The following is a 21,198-nucleotide window of genomic DNA, read 5'->3' on the forward strand; positions in this document are numbered from 1 at the left end:
AGTCAATGCGTCGATTTCAAAGTGACTTAATTTAAATATTTATGCAATCGAATTTCCTAGTTTTAGAACCATACTATAGAAAGTACTAACCTCGCAAATTCCAAAACTAGTCGGTTTTCCCTGACGACGGTAAATTATATTTCATATCATTATGTATGGTTACAGGTGGACATCTTGGACACGTGTGGCAACCCGCAGTTTCCGGCCATGAGGCGATTGAGCATAGCCAATGCAAACGCGTTCCTGTTCGTCTATTCGATCGATTGCGAACGGTCATTCGAAACGGTCAAACGAAACTTCGAAGAAGTCCGTGAACAGCGCGAGGACTACCAGGTTCTGCCGATTGTGGTGGCCGGAAATAAACTTGACCTTCCGGCCGACCATAGACGCGTTACCGTGGAAGACGCTTCCGAATGGCTGTACTGCGAGCTGCCAAAAATGAGGCAAGTCTATAATTTTATAATATTAGAACATGAGCACGAGTTTAGTATTTAATATTATTATTAATATTGTGATTCACATCGTTAAACGTTTATTATATTATTAGTATGATCCCATGATGTTGTTAGGGGAAAAAATATTGTGTCTCTTTAGTACTCATCGGTAGGTTTATTACAAAAACAATATTTTCATTGTAGACTAATTTTTGCGTTACAAAATCAAAAATATTTGAAACAAACACAACAAAGCATACACTATATTTAGTTTCTAAATTATAAACTCGTATTGATATAATAATTAATTATTTTCGTGCAGCGTGTTATAAAGTCCTATAGCCTGTAAGTCACGGCATTAACAAAACAAATGGAATTATCAACAGTCATTGATGATTAAATCCAATCCACCCACTCATCCGATTTACAAGCTTGTCGGGCGTAAATATTAATAATTATTATACTTTCAGCCAAATTTTCTTTTTTAATAGCAATAATATACTTCACCCGATTGTTCGATCAAGTACAGAAACAATAATTTTAAAAAAAAAACATTTTCTTCCATTCCTCGGCGTCGAGCCTTTTCAATTTATAACTCTATAATAATTTGGTAATTGACATAGTAATTATTAAACAATGAACTGTAAAATTTGTACGTATAATATAATAAAACAATATTTTATATTTTTGTGACATATTGGCATACATCGTATCAAAAAAATGTGCTACATATTTATATCCTATTAGCGATTAGATACATATTTATATGTTGTGAAAAAAAAACCATCATTAATATTTTTAAAACGGGGATACTTATGTTTAAATTCATCTAATACAATCGCGTCATATTACTGTTGTCGGCTTTTTCTATAAATATTTATCTGATTTTTTTATTACGATGTTATGAAAATTATTTTGCATTCAATGCACTTGTATTTACTTGTTTGTATTAAAACTATTATTTAACCATATTTATAACTTCAGAAACAAAATATACGTCATATTATTATATAATTCGTTTTCTATTTATCGTTCGTAAAAATAATCACAAAGGTCATCGCGGTTTTCAAAAATGTTGGGAAATAGTGTCAATAAATTATTATATTATAGTTATTAATATAGAATTCCTGTTATCTTCAGTGTGAACAGACTAAAAAAGTATTCACGTGAAATTAACGATCTATAATCTGAAATATACATACACATAAGTATGGAGATTGTAGGTATTAAATTATGTATACAGTATAACGTGCACGTTCCAAAAGCATCACAAAACATTTTCGTCTGTCAACATCGATTAGTAGTGATAAGATCTTACTTGTGCATATAAATAAACACCTTGATAACGTGGGCGGAACTTTACTGAGGGCGGTGGGGTGTTGGGGGGGGGGGGTTATAAAATCAAACTTTATTCTTTAAAATACGTCAGAACCGTATGTTGGCTATTAGCTATATTAAATAAAAACTTGAGTCTTCGCGGTTGTTATATTGCAAGCCTTGTAATTATCTATTCAATGAAAATGGTTATTTTCTTGCAGCATTGGCACTCTTTCACGGCAAGCACTTATACATACGTGACATGTGTACAATATTTTCAAACATATTGTTCTTCAGTGCAATCAATAACGTTATTATTTTTTTGTTTTTGTGGTAAGAGTATAGAATTTTCAATTACATGTGGTTTTCCGTATCGCTTATATATATAAATCAGAGTTTAAGTATATAAATTAGATTTTTGGAGAAAAAAAACCTGATGTCCACGATTGTAACTATCGGCAATTAATCCTATTTAAATAAATAAAAATAATACTAATGTTATCAAAATATTTAATACCTATATGTATTGGTGGTGTTTTGCCATAAGTATCACAAAAACAAATAAAAGTCATGATCAAAATTAATTACGATGTCTGTTTAACAATAATATTATCACATTATCGTGTAAATATAAGAAAATACTATTAGAAAACCAGAAATCCAACGCTAATCGTTGAACATTCAAGTAACAAAGTTATTGGTTGATGAATTTTCAATTTGATTATAATATTTTTGGAACCTTTTGATATAGTTTTCTTTTCAATTTAAAATGTTTAAATCTATACGAAGATCAAAATATTAATGAAATGTTTATTCAAACTATAAAACAATCAAAACATTTTACATTTTTTTTCAAAAATTCCGAGGACCATATGCATAGAGAGAATGACAGCGGGACGAGGGCACCATATACGGTTACGGTTGAGATATTTTCAAAATTTCAACTTCTCATTTATATATTGGACTTAACAAAACTCTATTACAATATAATTTAACTAGGCTGCGATTTGCAGTGTTAATTTGAAACATACCACATACAACACAATATTATAACGTACTGGTAAAAATGTTTTAATGTATAGAAGTCAAGCAGGCAAATGAACAATTTTATTTGATCACTTAGAATTATGATGTACCTACCTAAAATGTTATATACATTACAATAAACAATAGATAAATATTGCATACAAATATATAAGTACTCAACTACTAACTTTATAATTGAAAATTTTAACAAACGATTTTTACGCTTTGCATGGTAAGTACTAGAGGTACAAAAATCATAAGAGCATGCTTGAATAAGTATACTTTGATCAGGTACATACAAAATACTGCCTGCCTATACTTACTTGCATCTGAAATATTAACAACTAGTCTTATCCAAATAAAAAAAAAAAAAATAGTTTAATAAAATTCCGTTGTTTAGTTGCACTCAATCGTACTATTTTAATCTAGTTGTAACATTAGAGATATAATAATTAATTGGGTCATAATCAGGGCTTGAAATCGATTTTAAATATCGATAAAAATCGTTAAAATCGTTAAAATCGTTTAAATAAAATCAAAATTAGGTAATATCGAAATCGTGAATGCTTGTTAATGATTTTCAAAATTTCTATTAAAATTGAAAAAAGTTAAAATTGATATTTTATATCGAAATCGAAATCATTACATAATCAAATCGATTTTAAATAAATTTAAAAAAAAAATCAAAAGTATACAAGCATACAGATATCAGGTCTATTTACACTTAATATTGATCATATGCACACTCCTTGTTAAATTGGATAATAACATTGACTATACATATTGTTTATCATGCACAATAGTGTGTATAGTAATAACTACTAATAATTAATAACTTATGTCTAATATTTTGTTTTCTGAGAATGGAATATTTACAATATTGTATACATATTATAGAATAATACTTTAATAGGAATCGGGGTTCGACGAGCGTTTGTTGTTGACTTGTTGTTATTACAAGTTTTATTTTGATAGGTACCTACACACATTTGGCTCATTAAATAAAATGCTCAGAAAAGTATTTTTTACAATATTGTACATGATTTATTTCGTATTTAGATATTTTGTATTATGGCGATAAGAGAACATCTTAGTCGTTGGCTTGCGTATGTCGTGATAACTATAACTAAAAAGTGTAATACAAATATGATTTGTTTTATATTTTATAGATTTATATTAGTATTATTATTACTTATATTAGTATTATTTAACAATAATAAATAAAACGTTGGGATGTTTGTAATGTGTGTCTTTATTGTTATTTTTTTTTAAATCTCTCTTTAAGAAATTTAAAATGTCCAAAAGTATGGAAATTTATTAGCTCATTACTTATAACGTATAAGGTACCTATGTTATTTCGGGTGGCTAGTGTTTTATACTTTTATTATTAAAATTCTAAACATTAGCCCTTAGGCATTGTTATTTAAATGGTGCGACAGCAATTTAGTTGATATAGTTAATCAATATTAGAATTTAAGATCTAAACATTCTAAACTAAATAATTACTTTAACTTTGTTTGAAATGTCAAAGTAATAAAAAATAATATACAATCATAGTTCAAAAATTGAAAATAATTCACTAATATCAGTGATATCGAAATAATGTTATTTAAATTTTAAAATTAAACTAAAATCGTAATAAAAGAAAATTATATTTAAAATCGAAATCATAATATAATTAAATCGATATTCTGCATCAATAACAAAATCATAAAATCACAAAATCAATATATTAGGTATTTTTAAATTGAAATCGGAAAATATTAATATCGATAAGCAAAATTGAAATTAAAATCGAAAATTTTTATTTCGATTTCAAGCCCTGGTCATAATAACTATCATTATAAATTATGAAATATTTTTTTTTAAATGCTTAATATAATTGTTTTTTATACCGAACATAAAATAATTAATCATAATTTATGTTTCATGCAACTGCGTTTTCACGAAAATAATAATTTAAATTATTATACTGTTGAGTACAAAAATATGTTATCAAGTTATAATGTAAATGATATAATGTTGATATATAATATGAACGTTAAACTTATATTGTTTTACAACGTTCTAATTGTTTCTCAAAAATACTTACAGATACCTACTTAAATTTTAATAGAATTTAATGCAAGAATTTTTGTTTTTGGTGTCATCTATTTGTTTCCAAAGAAAACTTGTTGATACTTAATAAATATTCAAAAGACTTCAATAGTCCATAACATACTTTTTATACATTGTCCTTGTATTATAATATACCAGGCTCCCTAGCTATCTAATTTACATTTGTTGTGTAAATAGTATTGTGTTTGTACAGTATGTATGCAATTCATTAACCTCAGTAATTTTTCGTTCATGTACATATTTTGATGTGTATCCAGGATTTTTACAGTAATTGTATAAAGTACAAAATGGTGAAAATATACGCATTTCTATTACGCCAACAATCCCTTCAGCGAGTATAACCAAATGCAAAAAAAACACAAACTCTCCATCGATCAAACACGCGAAATGTGACGTAACAGACTAAATACAATTTACAATAAACATTGAATTCTTGGAATGAATAAGTATATTTCATTTCCTATCTCTAGCCCTGAGCATTTGTAGTCCGGACATCCGCTGTCGAGAACACGGTGATGGTATGGTGGTGGAGGCTGCCGTAAGGACTATGGTATTTGCTACCTACTGACAAACGCAGCAGTGACAAAACGTAACGATCTAAATAATTATAATAAACATATTCATTACCTCGACTGTATTCTGTAATAATAATATACATCAGCACGTCTCTGTTTAAACCTAGTCCAGCAAATGAGGTGTTATTTCATTATACAGATGCAGATCGCTGAACACTGACCTCGTCTCCGCGCGTGTAAGGTCCATTTTAATGTACATAGAATATCATTATTATTTAATACGTTTTACATCAAATTAATAGTCCATGCATTCGTTATACATATTTTATAATAATGTGAATCATTTACAAAAAAAAGTGATTATATTTTCTTTTTACTTTTGATACGTTTAGACGGAAATTATTTGAAAATTGACATTCCGAAAACGGCGGGAGCCAAATATTAAAATACTAACATTTACATAATATGGGATTATTTTTTCAACCATAAGACAGTCATTTTCTCAATAAATTTCACTGTACTTATAGAATATGCTCATACATTTTTCCCAAAGTGCACAACGCGATTTTAACAATGGATCTTCCTTGTACAGCAGTTTTATATACTTCAAAAGTGTACAAAAATCAATGAACACATTGTAAAGTGTAACATTACACGGACTTTACTCTCTTAACATATAAACGTATATTGCACTTATGCCTACATTTAATCGTTCTTTAATGCTCACCAACACTCGTCCCATTGTATCTTTTTATTAAAGTCGAAAATAACTGTATTATATTATGTTTGTATCATCTAATATGAAAATAATTAAATTCGAACCACTTTATTTAACAGAAAAAAAACATTATCATTAGATAGAATATTGCCAATCACTTATATGGCGTATGTCTAAATATAAATATATTTATTTATTAGAAAACTAAATATTGACATTATAATAAAAGTTTTAGGCCAACTCAATTTCCAACGGTAGTCATAAATTATGTACACTCTATGTTTGTGGTCATGTGCATACATTTTTGAAATATAGCGTTGGTGTGAAAGGTCATTTTAAATTGATTTAGTCTATTCAAAGCTCAAATTTAAAATGCATAAATAAATTATGTCTCGAATTCGTAGTTTATGTCATTTTTAAATACAAATGCTAAAATTGATTTCATTGAGTAAAACACAGACACATTCTCATTCATCATATGATAGCATAACGCCTATCTTGAATTGCTTTTAAATATGCTATAAAACAAAATGTAATCTTTTGAAAATACTGTTTCAAGGCAACTGGTTTAATGCGTTCAAAATATAAGTGAATAATGTATATTTTTACTTATGAAAAATGTCTTGTTGAATAATTAGAGTTAATTTATAACCCAAAAAATACTAAATTTTAATGTGTTTCTGCATACAAATTATAAAATGTTCAGATAATAAGATTACACTTCTTGTACGTGATGAAAGGTGCTACTATTGAGCGAGTAACTGAAATCATTTTTAAGGCAATTTTTATTGTATTCCTTATAGTAAACATAATTTTTTGCTGAATAAATTCTAGCTACACTAGAAGTCAGAATATTAAATTTAAAAATTAAGGTTAAGCAATTTTATTTTTATTTCTATAGAAATAAACTATAAACTTTAACTATATTTTCGCGGCTAAATAAGTTTAAAAGAAATAGCTTGCAAATGCAATTAACTAACTGTGTAATAATAGTAATAAGCAATGACTAATAACTTAGTAAGTACCTAAATAAATAACAATATTAATATTTACAATATACTCATAATTAAAAATCACCATGTTATATATATATATATATTTAAAATATTTAAAAACAATTGTAAAATATATACGTTTAAAAAATAATATATATAAAGACACACATCTATATATATAGTACAAAAGATAAACTCTATATTCTATCTTACTTTTATAAAAAAAAGCTATGTTGATATTTCAAATCAATATTAGGTTATTTTTATTATTTCAAGAAAATGTTAAATGAGTGAATAAAAATACGGTATATTATAGTTCTAAATAATGTTAAGTATACTTTGCTGTAGGGCTTATATAAAAATATATATTTTTATTCAATCATTTTTAGTTGAAAAAAAAACATTTATGGGTAAGAGACTAGGATAATAAATGTTTCATATTGTTCATTTAAATATTTTATTTCTCCTTATATCCTTAAAGAAGCTAAAAAAGTGACTTCTTGCGTAACACATATAGTTCAGTCAATATTAGATTCTATCATGATAAGTTTTTCATGTAAGCATAATTATTAAAATTAGTTATTTTAAAAATATATAATGAATGCTAACAGTTAATAATATGTAGCAAACAAAAGTTGGTTTAGGAAAAAATGTCCAACACCGATTGCAAATAATGTCAAGCTTGTTATATTTTTCATTCATAATATTGTTCTAATTTCAAATTATACAGTACTCGCTGTAAATACTTATACATGCAATTAATTCCAGTTCTTTGGCTATTGAAAATTTTTTTTAAAAATTAAAGTATATTTATTTTTCACCAATTACTGAAGGTAACAAATAAAAAATATCTTGGACTAGAAATTATAATATGCTTACAAATCAAAGAATATGCTATAAATGGTTTTATTGTTCTACAGTTCGAGTCCTTAAAGATTAAAATCGAGACTAACCTTTCTTTTGTCTCTTTAGAATAAATACATTTTATTTTTTGTGTATACACTTTCAATTCCATGTAATAAAGATTTTTCAAAAATATCTTTTCATTATTATTATTAATAATAATGTAGTATTTCAGTATTCTCTCCGTAATAATAACATCTGTATGCATAACTGAGTGTAAGTTCACCCAAATATTAAAAATGTTATATAATATTACAATAAATCGTTTAAATGCATTAATAATTATTAATATCATCTTTTTTTGTGAGTACATCAATTTAAATTTGTAAATTTAAAAAAAAAAAAAACATTATCATATTATCCATCAAATGTACCTATACGGCAATTTATTTATCTAAAACGCATCTCAAGACTTTTATGGCAGTTAAAAATATGCATTTAAAAATTAAAATATAAAATCCATTTCATCACACTGCTCTGAATATTGTGAAGAAACATTAAATAGTAATTGTAACTTGTACGAGCATCCGTTTTAAATACTAATTTATTCTAACGCGAGGATAATGCATACGTTTTACTTTGTAAAAATTAACGAATCGTTGCAAAATATAAATATTTTATTCGTGGATTATTTTATGCACCTTTGATCATACATTATTTTGTACGATACAATAAAATTCGTGAATCAACTCGTCGTGTTGATGCCATGCTTTTAACACACCATGTTTGTAACACCTCCACTCAGAAATTATTATTTCAAATTTCAATGTTATATTATATTATATCCAATATTATCCATAAATAATTATTACAACACTGTATGGCGAATCTAATTGAAATAAATGTACTCTATAGGAGTGCATTCGCCATTCGTATAAAGTATAGGTACAGGATCATTCACCAACTACGCCCCTTCATCATTTTGTCATTTGATCTGCGTCAATTAAAATCCCGATTTTAATATATATATATATATATATATGTATATAATATAATGTGTGTGTGTCAATTTAATTTTAAAAACAAAAAATGTCTTGTATCTGTAAGCTGAATGGAACAGAACGAAACTCTACATCCTGTACATAAAGTCTCTATAATATGCAGTTTAAACTCAATATATGTGTTCATCTCGTTGGTGGTCCATTATTTAAAGCGATGCAGCGGTGCAGGTAAACATTTCATCATATAGGCGGGGGACCATTATTATTCTTTATCTATAAGTTTACATCCAAAAGATTATACTATTCATCGGTCTGTGTGTAAAAAAAAAAACCAATTATATCTGTAAAATATCATAGGCACTAATATCATTATTATATCTGGACGAATCACAAGTACATCGAAATGTGAGTTCTTACTGATCACAAAGTTAAAAAGAACATGGAAAAGTCTGAATAATAGAGACTATTAATAGTTTTTGCTTATTATTATTATTTTTTTTTATTTAACAAATACGCCTCGACTACCGGGGTTATTAGCGTTTCAAAATAAATATTATAGTATACTTAATTTTTACAAAATAATAAATTGTAAATAGGCGAAAAATTGATACATTAAGTTTTAAGAGAAATATGTTTACATTTTGTGTGATATTCTAAGTTTTGTTAATGCTATTATATTTTATGCATAAGGTTGGCTTATTATTATTATTTAGTGAAAAGTGGTATAGTTTTCTACAAGTTTAAAAATGGGATAATTATTATTTAATGACCAGTAAATAACGTATTGCTCTATTTAGTTATTATGGCTCCCATACAAAATTCCACTCAAGGGCCACCACAAATAAAGCAAGTCTTTAACTTTCATAACAGTATTAACTATTATTATTTCAATAGATATTCTTTATAAATTCATAAAAAAAATATGATATTAATGCATCATTCAATATTTTTTTACAATACCAACTATAAAATTATTCTATTTTAAGAACGTTTTCAAATGTGTTTACAATTATATCAGATTAATTATTCAATCAGAATTATTCAAACGAAAAAAATCAATTGACACCAACATTATGAATAGAATGTTTTTCGTTCTTATGTTATTATTATTATTATAATGTTTGTATATGTGTTTAAAATAATACTGTTTCTTTCCGCGTTTTGTGTTAACAGCATTCGTCCGTTACTGCTGAAACGTCCAAGTTTTTGAAACTTTTAATAGGCAAAAACTGAGGGAAATTCCTATCAGTCGTTTATTTCGTACAAGTCGCTTGGTAAATTGAATACAAACCATAATTAAAACTAAACGTTTACCAGTAAAACGCGTGCACCGCACGGCAATGACGCATTCGACGGAGACTGCAAACGACAGAACGATAATGACATTTAGAGGCGATTAAGGTCTCGGAATAATGTGATTTAACTTACACAAAATTAATGAGTAAAAAAACAGTATGGATTTACCAGGGATGTGCCTTTGGAAGCAACTTCACGCTTTTGATTAATAACAATAATGATACAAAAGCGCGATGAGAAAGTAAAATATAATAATAATTGAGTGATTGCGATTAGCTGCGCCTTCGATGCCTTATTCATCTCGAACGAATAAATACTTGCTGGGCATTCGATCAAAAACTAATAACTCAAATGATTTGATTACACGGTCGGTGAGTGCAATCAAGATCAACGGCTAATATTCAGTTCGGATATTTAATCATCTTTTGTCACCCAGTATGTGGTATTCGTACTTATATGATATTATCCTGAACGATTTTGTTGACATAAGATAATACTCGTTATGGTAATAAAATATTTATATTTTTCATTAACAACCTCAATAAGTATACAATAAAATTAAATAACTGTAAAATAAATAGCTACAACACAAAACTATTAAGATAATACTATACATTTTTGGTATTAACGTTTTTTATCACAACTTTCCTAAGCCAATATAGATCCTGGATAACGTATTATTATGCTTCTTCGTTGTACGGAATCAAAAATAGACGTTTGTTGAAAATTAAATGATGGTACATCAATGAAAAAAATATGTCATCTTAAATTATTTCAACTTTCGAAAATTATCACTTGTCATTAAACCAATAAATTAATTGCTATAATAGTGTTCAATGATTACCATAAATTATATAATAATAAGTAAGAGCTATATTTTGTCACACAAAATATCAGCTCTATCACATTAATACGAGTATTATTTAATTAATAAGAAGTTTTAAACTATGTTTTGCCTGTAGATTAATAACAAGTCATAAACTCATAAAGACTACCCCGTACAGTAGACAAATATACGATGGTAACAATAGGTACACTTATTTTAATACAACTAGGTAGCTACTCAATTAGTGGATATTAATATTCAATGAGTATAGGTAGTGACTTTTAACATTTGAGTTTGATTTTGATTTTGACTTTTACTTTGCACTTGTGACATATTTTTTTTAACAATAAATAAATATACATTTATATAGTTTTTACCTTATTAACCATTTTGTATTATTTGTTTTCTCTGACAAATAACATGTCATTATTTCACTCGAATCGTACATGCCTTATAGTTTTTCATTGAATCAGTTTCCTAAAAAATCATTTAATTCAAATCGACGAATCGAGGATAACCAAACACATACAATATTGAAATCATTTGGTTATGAATTGAAAAATGTCAATTATTTATATACTCCATAATAAATCTTCATAAATCAAATCCTACATCGGATTTAAGAACATCTAAAAAAAAATGTTTAAGACTAATATTAGAAATACGTCATTGACAACATTACTTCAATACCATATCCACGCATACGTAATAGCAGGTACCCAAGCAATATTATTAAGGGAGGTATTTTATTATTCAATAGGTAAGTAAGTACGAACTTCTAACGATAATATTATTAATAGATAACGCCTCAACTAATAATTGCAGTATTCGACGAAGTATACCTAACCGTCATAATTATATGCACTCCGTTAAACTCACTTAAGCTAAATACCCGTAACGGCTCTGAGTTTTGAATAAATAAATAAAAAGAAAAAAAACAAAATACAGGTAGGTAGCATAAATTATGGGGATCGCAAAAAAATAAAAACGCAGAAAAGGATTTTGATGTTTTCATCACATGAGCATGCACGTCGAGGAGCTTTTTATGCAATATCGGCCAGGCCAACATATACATATACACTCGACTTCATTATAATCCATACAGCTGAAATTTAAACGCTTTATATCAAACAACTATATAATAACGCACATGCAGAGTACCTATATTATATAAAATAAAATGGGTTTTGTAACGAGGTCGATGAGTACTGAGCATTACTGCTGCACATCACGGATGTACGATGTGCACCGTTGTGAGAGATAAATCAGAAAATATAACATATACTGGAATATTATGTTTACTTGTTTATTATAAATATATAATTGCTATTGATTTCGCTTTAAGTTCTTTAAGGACTTGTTTATTGTATTAAAACATAATGTGTTTAATTGATGAAACGCGATTTGCAAAATATACTCACTTATAGTTTATAATCAGTGGCGTAACTTCAAAATTTGGGCCCTGGAGCGAGATTTTCAACGGGCCCCCCATCGTCCAGGTATATATATTAAGAAGATCCGGGGGAGCGTAATCACCTTACTAAAATAACTAAAAAAATTTTTTTCAAATAAAAGATATTAATTTAATACTTCATATTATATACATACAAAAAAAATTAGTAAACAGTTATAGCAGTTGTAACAAATAACAATTAACTCAAAACTTAAAACATTCTTCTGGACTTCTTATTTGCCAAAGTAGAAATAATATCTGATGTATTAATTTCTTTCGAAATTTTCTTTTCTATTGATATTATTGCCAAACTTGACAGACGAATTTGAGGCATCGTACTTCGAAGATAGTTTTTAATTATTTTGAGTTTAGAAAAACTTCTTTCTGCGGTGGCCACCGTCACTGGTATTGTCAAAAAAAGAAAACAAGCTGTACATAAATCTGGAAAACTTGCCGCTATTAAATAATTGTCTACAATTATAAATTTTGCCAAGTCATGCACAAAATTTAATTTTGAAATTTGATTTTCAAACGAACGTTTAAATTGAATAATTTGGTTGACCAAATCTATTGTTAAATCATGTTCATAATTGTTTACCAAAGAGGTAGTTAAATGTTTAAGTTCATTTTCATTCATTGAACATATATTAATTGGTAATATTGAAGAAAACGTTTTATTACTTGGTTCATACCATTAAAACGGTGTTCGAGTTATTTGATAATTATGTCCAGAGTTTATTCTGTCCACGTTGACATAATAATGTTCATACCCATATCGCCTACCGCAGCGAAAAAGGTCGTATCTAACAATTTTGAATTAATAAAAAAAAAATGATTTGTTCAATAGTATATTATAATAGAAAAATATAGGTAGTTTTAAATTTTTATTAATAATTAATAGAAAAATTTTATTTATTTATTTGGGCCCCTATACGAACGGGCCCGGGTGCGACCGCACCCTCTGATCCCTCTTAGTTACGCCACTGTTTATAATATATTATATTATGATATAATTTATTTGTGTTCGACATTTTAAGCGATTTTTATTTTTACAGAAAATCATTTGACAAAAATGCAAATTATAAATTATCAATAAAATATCTTATCACATCGTGTTACTCTTACATAATGATTTGATAATTCTCTCAAAGGCATAACATTGTCAATCAGTAATTGAGAATTTGAAAAAATGATGGTAAAACATTTAAGTTATCTATTCGATTCCGCGTGTTTAAATTAAACGTTTAAAAAAATAGCGTTTAAATTAATGCCTGAAAATGGAAACAGTTACTAATAAATAATATTTATTTCAATCACCGATAACATTGTAACAACAAAAATGATATGCATGCAATTTAAAATAAATCTTTAATACCACCTGTCAAATACAAAAGGTTTGATTTAAGATTGAAAAATTAGTGTTTATTTATTGAAATGATCGATCAACTGTAAAATTGTTTTAAACAAATAATTAATGTACCCTCGTCGTTTCCCGCAAGACACTCCACGGCTAGGCAAGGCACGCGACCTGGTAAAATACTTATGCGTGAACTGCTGGAACAGACCCTTTTGTTAACGCAAAAAAGATTTAAAGTTATTTGGTATATAAAGTAAGAATAAAAATAACGCTTTTCAGTTATTTAAAATTAAAATATTTTAGTTATGTTTTAGTCCGTGTGAGTATTTTCATTATACTGCAGAAGAGTGATAATATAGAATGATTGTGTAGTCTAATTGAATTTAAATTTCCCCAGAACGCTATTCATATAATACTTACAGTAGTACTTTTTTTTTCCTATGGTATCGAGGACCGGAGAAGGACTTACAGTAGTACTATAGAGATGTTAATTATACAAAATCATTGGAGTGAAAAATATAAAAAAATTGTTCACCTTTATTATAAAAAGAGTACCGCAATAGAGTATGATGTTTAGATGCATCTACGCAGTAGTTAAACTATATATAATATTAATAATATAAGCTAAAACGTTGTCCTCCCTTCGCCTACTCCACCGCGCAGTCTGAAACCACCGGGACGAAAACTCGCTTAAACCACCCACCCGTTTCATCCCCATCAACCAAAACCACGCTTTCCCGTGCACTCAAAACCCTGCCAACTCATAATGCATAATATGGTATGCACTACCCGTGTAATACCATACTTACACGATATAATTAATAAATAATATTATAAACACACGTCTGACGCAAACAACTTTTCACGATCGTTTTTGCAGGGTAAAATTGATCGAGTGCTCGGCCAAGGACAATGTGAACGTGCGAGATCTGTTCAAGTGCTTGCTGGTGCTGTCCCGGAAGTTAAACGGACCGGAAGACCAGGCAGCTTGCCCGCTGAAGCGCCGATCTAGCGCGTACGTCAGCCACACCAAGTCGTCGAGGCGCGTCGCGGAGAACACGGTAGCTGCCACTACATCCGGTCCGACGGGAAGCGCTTCCGGTCACGGACGCGACGAGCACCAGCTCCAACAGCAACAGCAGCAGCAGCAACAAGAAAGGGCAAAACCACGCAGCCGCAGCTTGATCAGACGATGCAGCCGGAAGGCCAAACAACAGATCAGGGACACGACCACTGGTGGAAGTGGAGGTGGGGGTAATGGTGGTGGAGTGGACGACTGCAACGTCAGCTAAATGCTCGCATGATAATGATTTAATATCCGATACACTATATAAATACATAACAATAATAATATATTGTCTTCAGTGAGTGAAACAAAATTCACACTCATACTTACAATAATTCATTATTTTTATCATTTTATACGCATTATAATAATTATCATAGTATTATATCGCGCGTATTACTCATCAGAGTTTTACTAAAATAATAATTTAGAAAATAATGTTGTATTGTCTGTCAAATTTTTAAACCACCCTCCCCCCTCCTCACGAAACTTTCACAAGACGATTTTTTCCCGCGCGTTTGTAATATCCATGTCATGTAACAACCATCGGCTAGTTATTTTCGCTTTTTTCCTCTGGTTCATTACTTAGTATAGAACTACAACTACTGTCTACTTAATACGTTAACTACCACTTATTTTTTTCATTTAAATTGCCTCGAGGCCATGTGTACATTTTTTTTTATACACACGCTACTAAACTTGCTTCCATGTATTATTTATCATTATTATGTACACTGAAATTTTTGAACTCGCCATATCTATGTCCAAAATCCTGACACGTTACTGTTGATTTTAGATACTAATATGAATCTCGTGGCCCCTAAGACCATTTCTGTGTTTTCAGGAAACTCATTGTATGACTTGTTCCTATAATAATCTACTTGTTATTTTGACCAATTATTGTACGGCAAACATACAAAAAAATACTTGCATATGAACGGCGATTTTACCGTGCACAAAATAACGTACACATGACAGTAAACGAGTTAAACATTGATTTATTTTGTTCGTTTTGAGTGTGCTCAAATACTAATATTCGTTGACGTGCCTTGGTCGGGTACCTACCCATTTATACCATGATATGTAGATACCGTATTTTATGATAATAAAATAATAATATTAAGAGCGGAATTACAACTAAATACCTATTAAAAACAATTTTCAATTTTCACATCTTTCGCGCACAATTTGTACATAATATATTATAATATAATATGCACACTCTGTATATATGTATCGTTAATTAATGTTTATCAGTCCACTGTTGACGGCACTGGAATGACAAAATCACTTTATTATTTCTATATTACATTATATTTCTTGCACCAGGCAATAGGTAATTTTAACAGTGTCGATATACTTGTGTTTATTTATATCATAGTCAACTTATATAATATGTACCTATTATATTCTTATGCTACTGTCGGTGTCGGATTTTACGTATTAAAAATATATTAAAATTATAATCACTGTCTTTATAAAGTATACACCCATAAAACTAAAACAATATATCATATTATATTATGCCATCGTGGTACTTGAGGAAATTTAGCATGTTTTAAATTTGATTACAAAATTATTATTATTATAGTTTTATTTTTTTTTACACTGTATTGATATTTGTTACTGATTAGAAAATGCTATCAACGTACAAATTAAATGTTGGTTCTTTTATGTTATGTACTATTATTTTCGGTCTCACATAGTGATTGAAAAGTAATTATCACCATATTATAATTTATTTATAGGTGATAGATTTCAAACAACGTTATAATTTTTGGGAAACAATTAACATTAATCATAAAAACCACTGGTTTTGAGTTTACCTTTCTGAACGCGGGTTTCGGCCATGCTTAAAATGTAAATATAATAATTAATAAATTATTTTGACATAATAATTATTATAATTTAATTTAAATGTTCAATGTGTTTTGTTACGAATTATTTAATCTAATAAACACGTTTTAAATACCTATTATATAATCGACGTTGATCAGACGATTCTTATTACATCGGTTATCGTCTGTATTTCGTGTAAATATTTTATTAATTTGAATATTAATTACGCTAACCTGTAATCTCTGATTTCAGTGGTACAACATATATGATTTAACCAATAAACGTGATAAATTGTAGTTAATTCGTTGATTTATATTATGCCATTTATTTCCAAGTGCTTCCATAAGCGTATTGTTCAGATAGTAAATCTATTTAGATACGATAATAGAATGTCTTAACATAACAATATATTAGTAATTTAATTAAATAACGAACAAACATATAATTTTAAATGTCAGACAAATAAAAATATGCACTATTTATTCATACTAAAATTTAAAACATTCATCATAATTTGTTCACGAAGCATTTTCAAAGTGTGTACGCTAAACGCACCTAATACTGCACGATACCACTAAACTATAGGCAATGTATTTATTTGTCCAAATTAATAAATAATTTCCATTCGATATTCGATATTACTAAATACATTCTAATAACTTGACTATTTTACTAAATATAATATTCTATATTTACGGTTTTCAAATAATAAGCCAGAACTTACATCATAAAATAGTAATAGTAACCTACATAAAGTACGAGTATACCTATTAACAGCGTGTAAAAAAAAAAAACGGTTATATTAATGTAGACAAGAACATTCGTGAAAAAGTTTCAAATAAAAGGTCATGATATACTGAATTTTAATATTAATAATATTTATTATTATGTGTAATATCACCATTAATGCCTATGTACATAATATTAACTTGTTGATCAATCATGTCGTTTGATATTTTGTTGAATAATAATATGATCTATGATAATCTAACTGAGAAGCTAAATTATAATATTATGAAGTGTAAAGTGTACATCATCGTGACATATTTTATAAAATTATTAATTAATTTATATACTTACTAGGTAGATAGCTGGTATTAAAAAATAAAATACTAAAAAATAACTCTTGGTAAATGTTCGTTTAAAATGCCGACGGGGTAGCGGGTTATGGGTACTCAAATATTGCTTGAGAGCTCCTTCGAGCTCAGTAAAAATCGAAAATATGAATAATATTACTAACGTGTTATTTCTCATTTTTCAAACATAAAATAGTTTTGTGAAAATATATTGTCGTTGTTATATCCTTATTGTAGGTAGCATTCGTCAAGTGAAAATTCGTTTAGTCCAATCGGGAATAAACAGGGATAATAATAATTAATTACATAGGTATTTTTTTCTATGGATATTTCCATAATACTATAAAAAAAAAGTACATTCATTAAAAATAAAAATATTATCACACTAATGACATGCATTTTAAACCATAAAAGTTGATGGAAACTACCGACAATATCATTTTATTAGTGAATATAATTGTTAAAACATGATATGATTTTCATTTTTTGAATAATCAATTCAGTTAATGGGTTTTACATACTATGTATATGCTCCCTAGATAGAAAAAGTTCGATTTTATTATAGTCTTGTGCAATTCATTTTAATTGGACAAAACTAATTAATTGTCTACAATGATTTTTATCATTAATTTGAATTTAAAATAATAAAAAAAACTCCAGTGAATAACACTTCTTTCATGTAACTTTAATTTGTATAATTTTATTCAGACTATAGTGCAACTAATACATACAATTCTTTAAAATACATTTTTTCTATATTTATTTTCCTTTGTTTTACAACAAGTCTTCGATAGTTTTCAAGAGCATTATACGTATTACTTCACTATTGATGAAAATTAAAACACTATACATTATTCTTTTTTTTACTTTAATCGATTGTATACTTTTTTTTTATTTCAGGCTAAATTTCAACGAAATCAATGATTACTTATTGACTCACTGTTATAAACAACTGAATCCGTTAATGATTATATTTAAGGGACCAGAAGACATAGGTAGTTCTATCCTATATGTCATTATATATACTGACATTTATTATAAACTTATACCTAATTATTTCAAATTAGTTAAATGCATAAATATGTATAATATAAGTTAAGGAAATAACAATGTTAAATTGAAAAAGATACATATTTATATATTCATACATATTACATACATACTACAATATATTTTATCCATAATACATACCTATTAAGATTTTCAACAAAAAAAATATAATAATAAAGGGATTAGTCTTTATCTATACTAAAAACATAACAATTTATTGTATAATTAAACATTTTCAATTAATACAAATAAGAAATAAAAATTATTTATTGAATTAATGTTAGTTAAAAACTCTTACTATAGAATAAAATACATCTAATAAATAATCTTTAGTGTATCGTCATCGGGTTTGAAGTTTTTTTAAAGTTATGAATCTTTCTCGTGTATGAAATTTATGGGTGTATTGCGTTTAAAATACTAGTAAACTTGAAGAAATATGCGCTCTAAATGTTGTGTTCATAAATAAGACACCAAATCAGTTAATGTTTAAGATAACCATAATGTACCTTCTAAGTTTATTTCAAAGTTTCTGACTACATTATACTATAATAGGATACCGTATTTAAAATTTCATTTCATAAAACATTTAAATCAGTTTAAATTAAAACAGAACTTAAGTAAATAAATTTTGTGATTGAATAATTTACAAAAATTATAGTTCATTTGTTCTGTGGTAATATTAATTTTGTATTGCAATGCAAAACGTGATCAATTTATACGTCCACACTCATTATTACAAAAAGTGTTTTCCATTTTCATCGTAATCATTTTTCTACGTAATTACTTTTTATGAACGATAATATACATTTTTATTTTCATATGACATAGCAGAATAGTTTTTAGTAAGCGTTTTGACACAAACAAGTCAAGTTTTTAACGAGAATTTAAAAATGTATGTTTTTGTTTTTATGAGCGAAATAAAGTGGCACCAACTGATTCTATTCTCCGATCATTTAAATACTTAAACAGCATATAAATAACTATCTTAGAGTCAAAACTTTGATTAGTATTTATCAAAATACTTTGAAAAATATTTCGCTTCAGAATATAAAATTAACGGTGTATGTTGTTATTCAAAAAAGTAAAAACTTAGAAATTTAAAAATCACAAAACATGTAATTGTTTTAATATTGTTTCACAGTAACATATAATTATTTAAAAAAAAGTCAAAACATTTGGAAATAATGAATGTAGACCTTAAATTAATCTTCTTGTATAATTATTTTAAAAAAACCTCGGATCATGTGTGGCTTTCATCCATTAAAAAAATAAAAAAAGTTAAATCTTTTACACTTCAAGTACTGTACCCAAAATATGAATTATTGTCACTGAATGAAAATTTTTGTTTTATAAGAATGTCAATTTTTTTCAATTTATTATATAAACTGATAAATGAATATAGGACATATCTATAATGTCCTTGTGATATTTCACAATAACATGGGCAAAATAAAATTGACTGATGGCGATCATGTATTTGTTTTTATTTTTTAGTATAAATTACAATAATTTATTTGATTCATTTTTTGTTTAGGGAGAGCAACAAAAGCCACCACTAATATTATTTAAATAATATATTTAAATTTCCAAATGGAATTCTAATATTCACCTTTAAGAAATATCAAATAACTATATATACTTTGACGATATGTGAAGTATATTTATTACCCGTTGCTAAGTGATTAAATAACCAGGAACAGGGTGCAATAAAATATGTGTAGCACCTGTCTAAAAAAGTAAATATAAATCGGATGAAATCACTTTAATTTACATCGTTCACAGTAAAGCTAAAAGGGAAAGACTATACTACTAGTTTAAACCTTAATAATAATGATTATCTAGCATAATATATATTATGTATGTTATCATATCACGAATGAACAATTATAATATATGTGTGTGTATTATATATAATTATACATTTTAATAACCTAATTATTGTATACATAATTATATTATAACGTTTTATAGTGTAAGTAAATTGGTTTTTAATATAATAATAAACATAGTTTTGTTTCGAAATTGTATTTAGTGTTAATTTTGTCTTACATTATTATCCATGATCATTGCTCACTGAGTATCCTTTGATGTAACAATCTATAAAACGGGGGACGAGGTGGCCAAGCGATTTAACGCAGTAACGCGTCGGCTGTGGCTCAGCCGGACCGGATTTGATCCTCGACATTTGGGCGACATTTTTCTCCGGGCAAGTCACGGCGTCCGGAGAACAAGTGCCGCCATCCCCCACTCCAGGGCATGGCAGAAACC

General features: G+C 27.7%; 1 protein-coding gene across 6 annotated transcripts in view; it reads left to right on the plus strand.

The window, feature by feature from the left end:
- LOC107163257 (ras-like protein rasC) overlaps positions 1-20,952 on the plus strand; it is a 194,189-nt gene extending 173,237 nt beyond the window's left edge. For all 6 annotated transcript variants that reach the window (XM_089223660.1, XM_015510576.2, XM_089223662.1 and 3 more), the window contains 2 exons: positions 166-443; positions 14,780-20,952. In XM_089223660.1, the coding sequence (XP_089079786.1) occupies positions 166-443; positions 14,780-15,191 (690 nt within the window). In that variant the 3' untranslated portion in view covers positions 15,192-20,952. The remainder of the gene's footprint in view (positions 1-165; positions 444-14,779) is intronic.
- The last annotated feature ends 246 nt before the right edge of the window (positions 20,953-21,198 follow it).

This window comes from Diuraphis noxia, unplaced genomic scaffold, assembly GCF_037042655.1.
Source record: "Diuraphis noxia isolate RWA-SAM2 unplaced genomic scaffold, SU_Dnox_SAM2 contig0003, whole genome shotgun sequence".
Lineage (NCBI taxonomy): Eukaryota > Metazoa > Arthropoda > Insecta > Hemiptera > Aphididae > Diuraphis > Diuraphis noxia.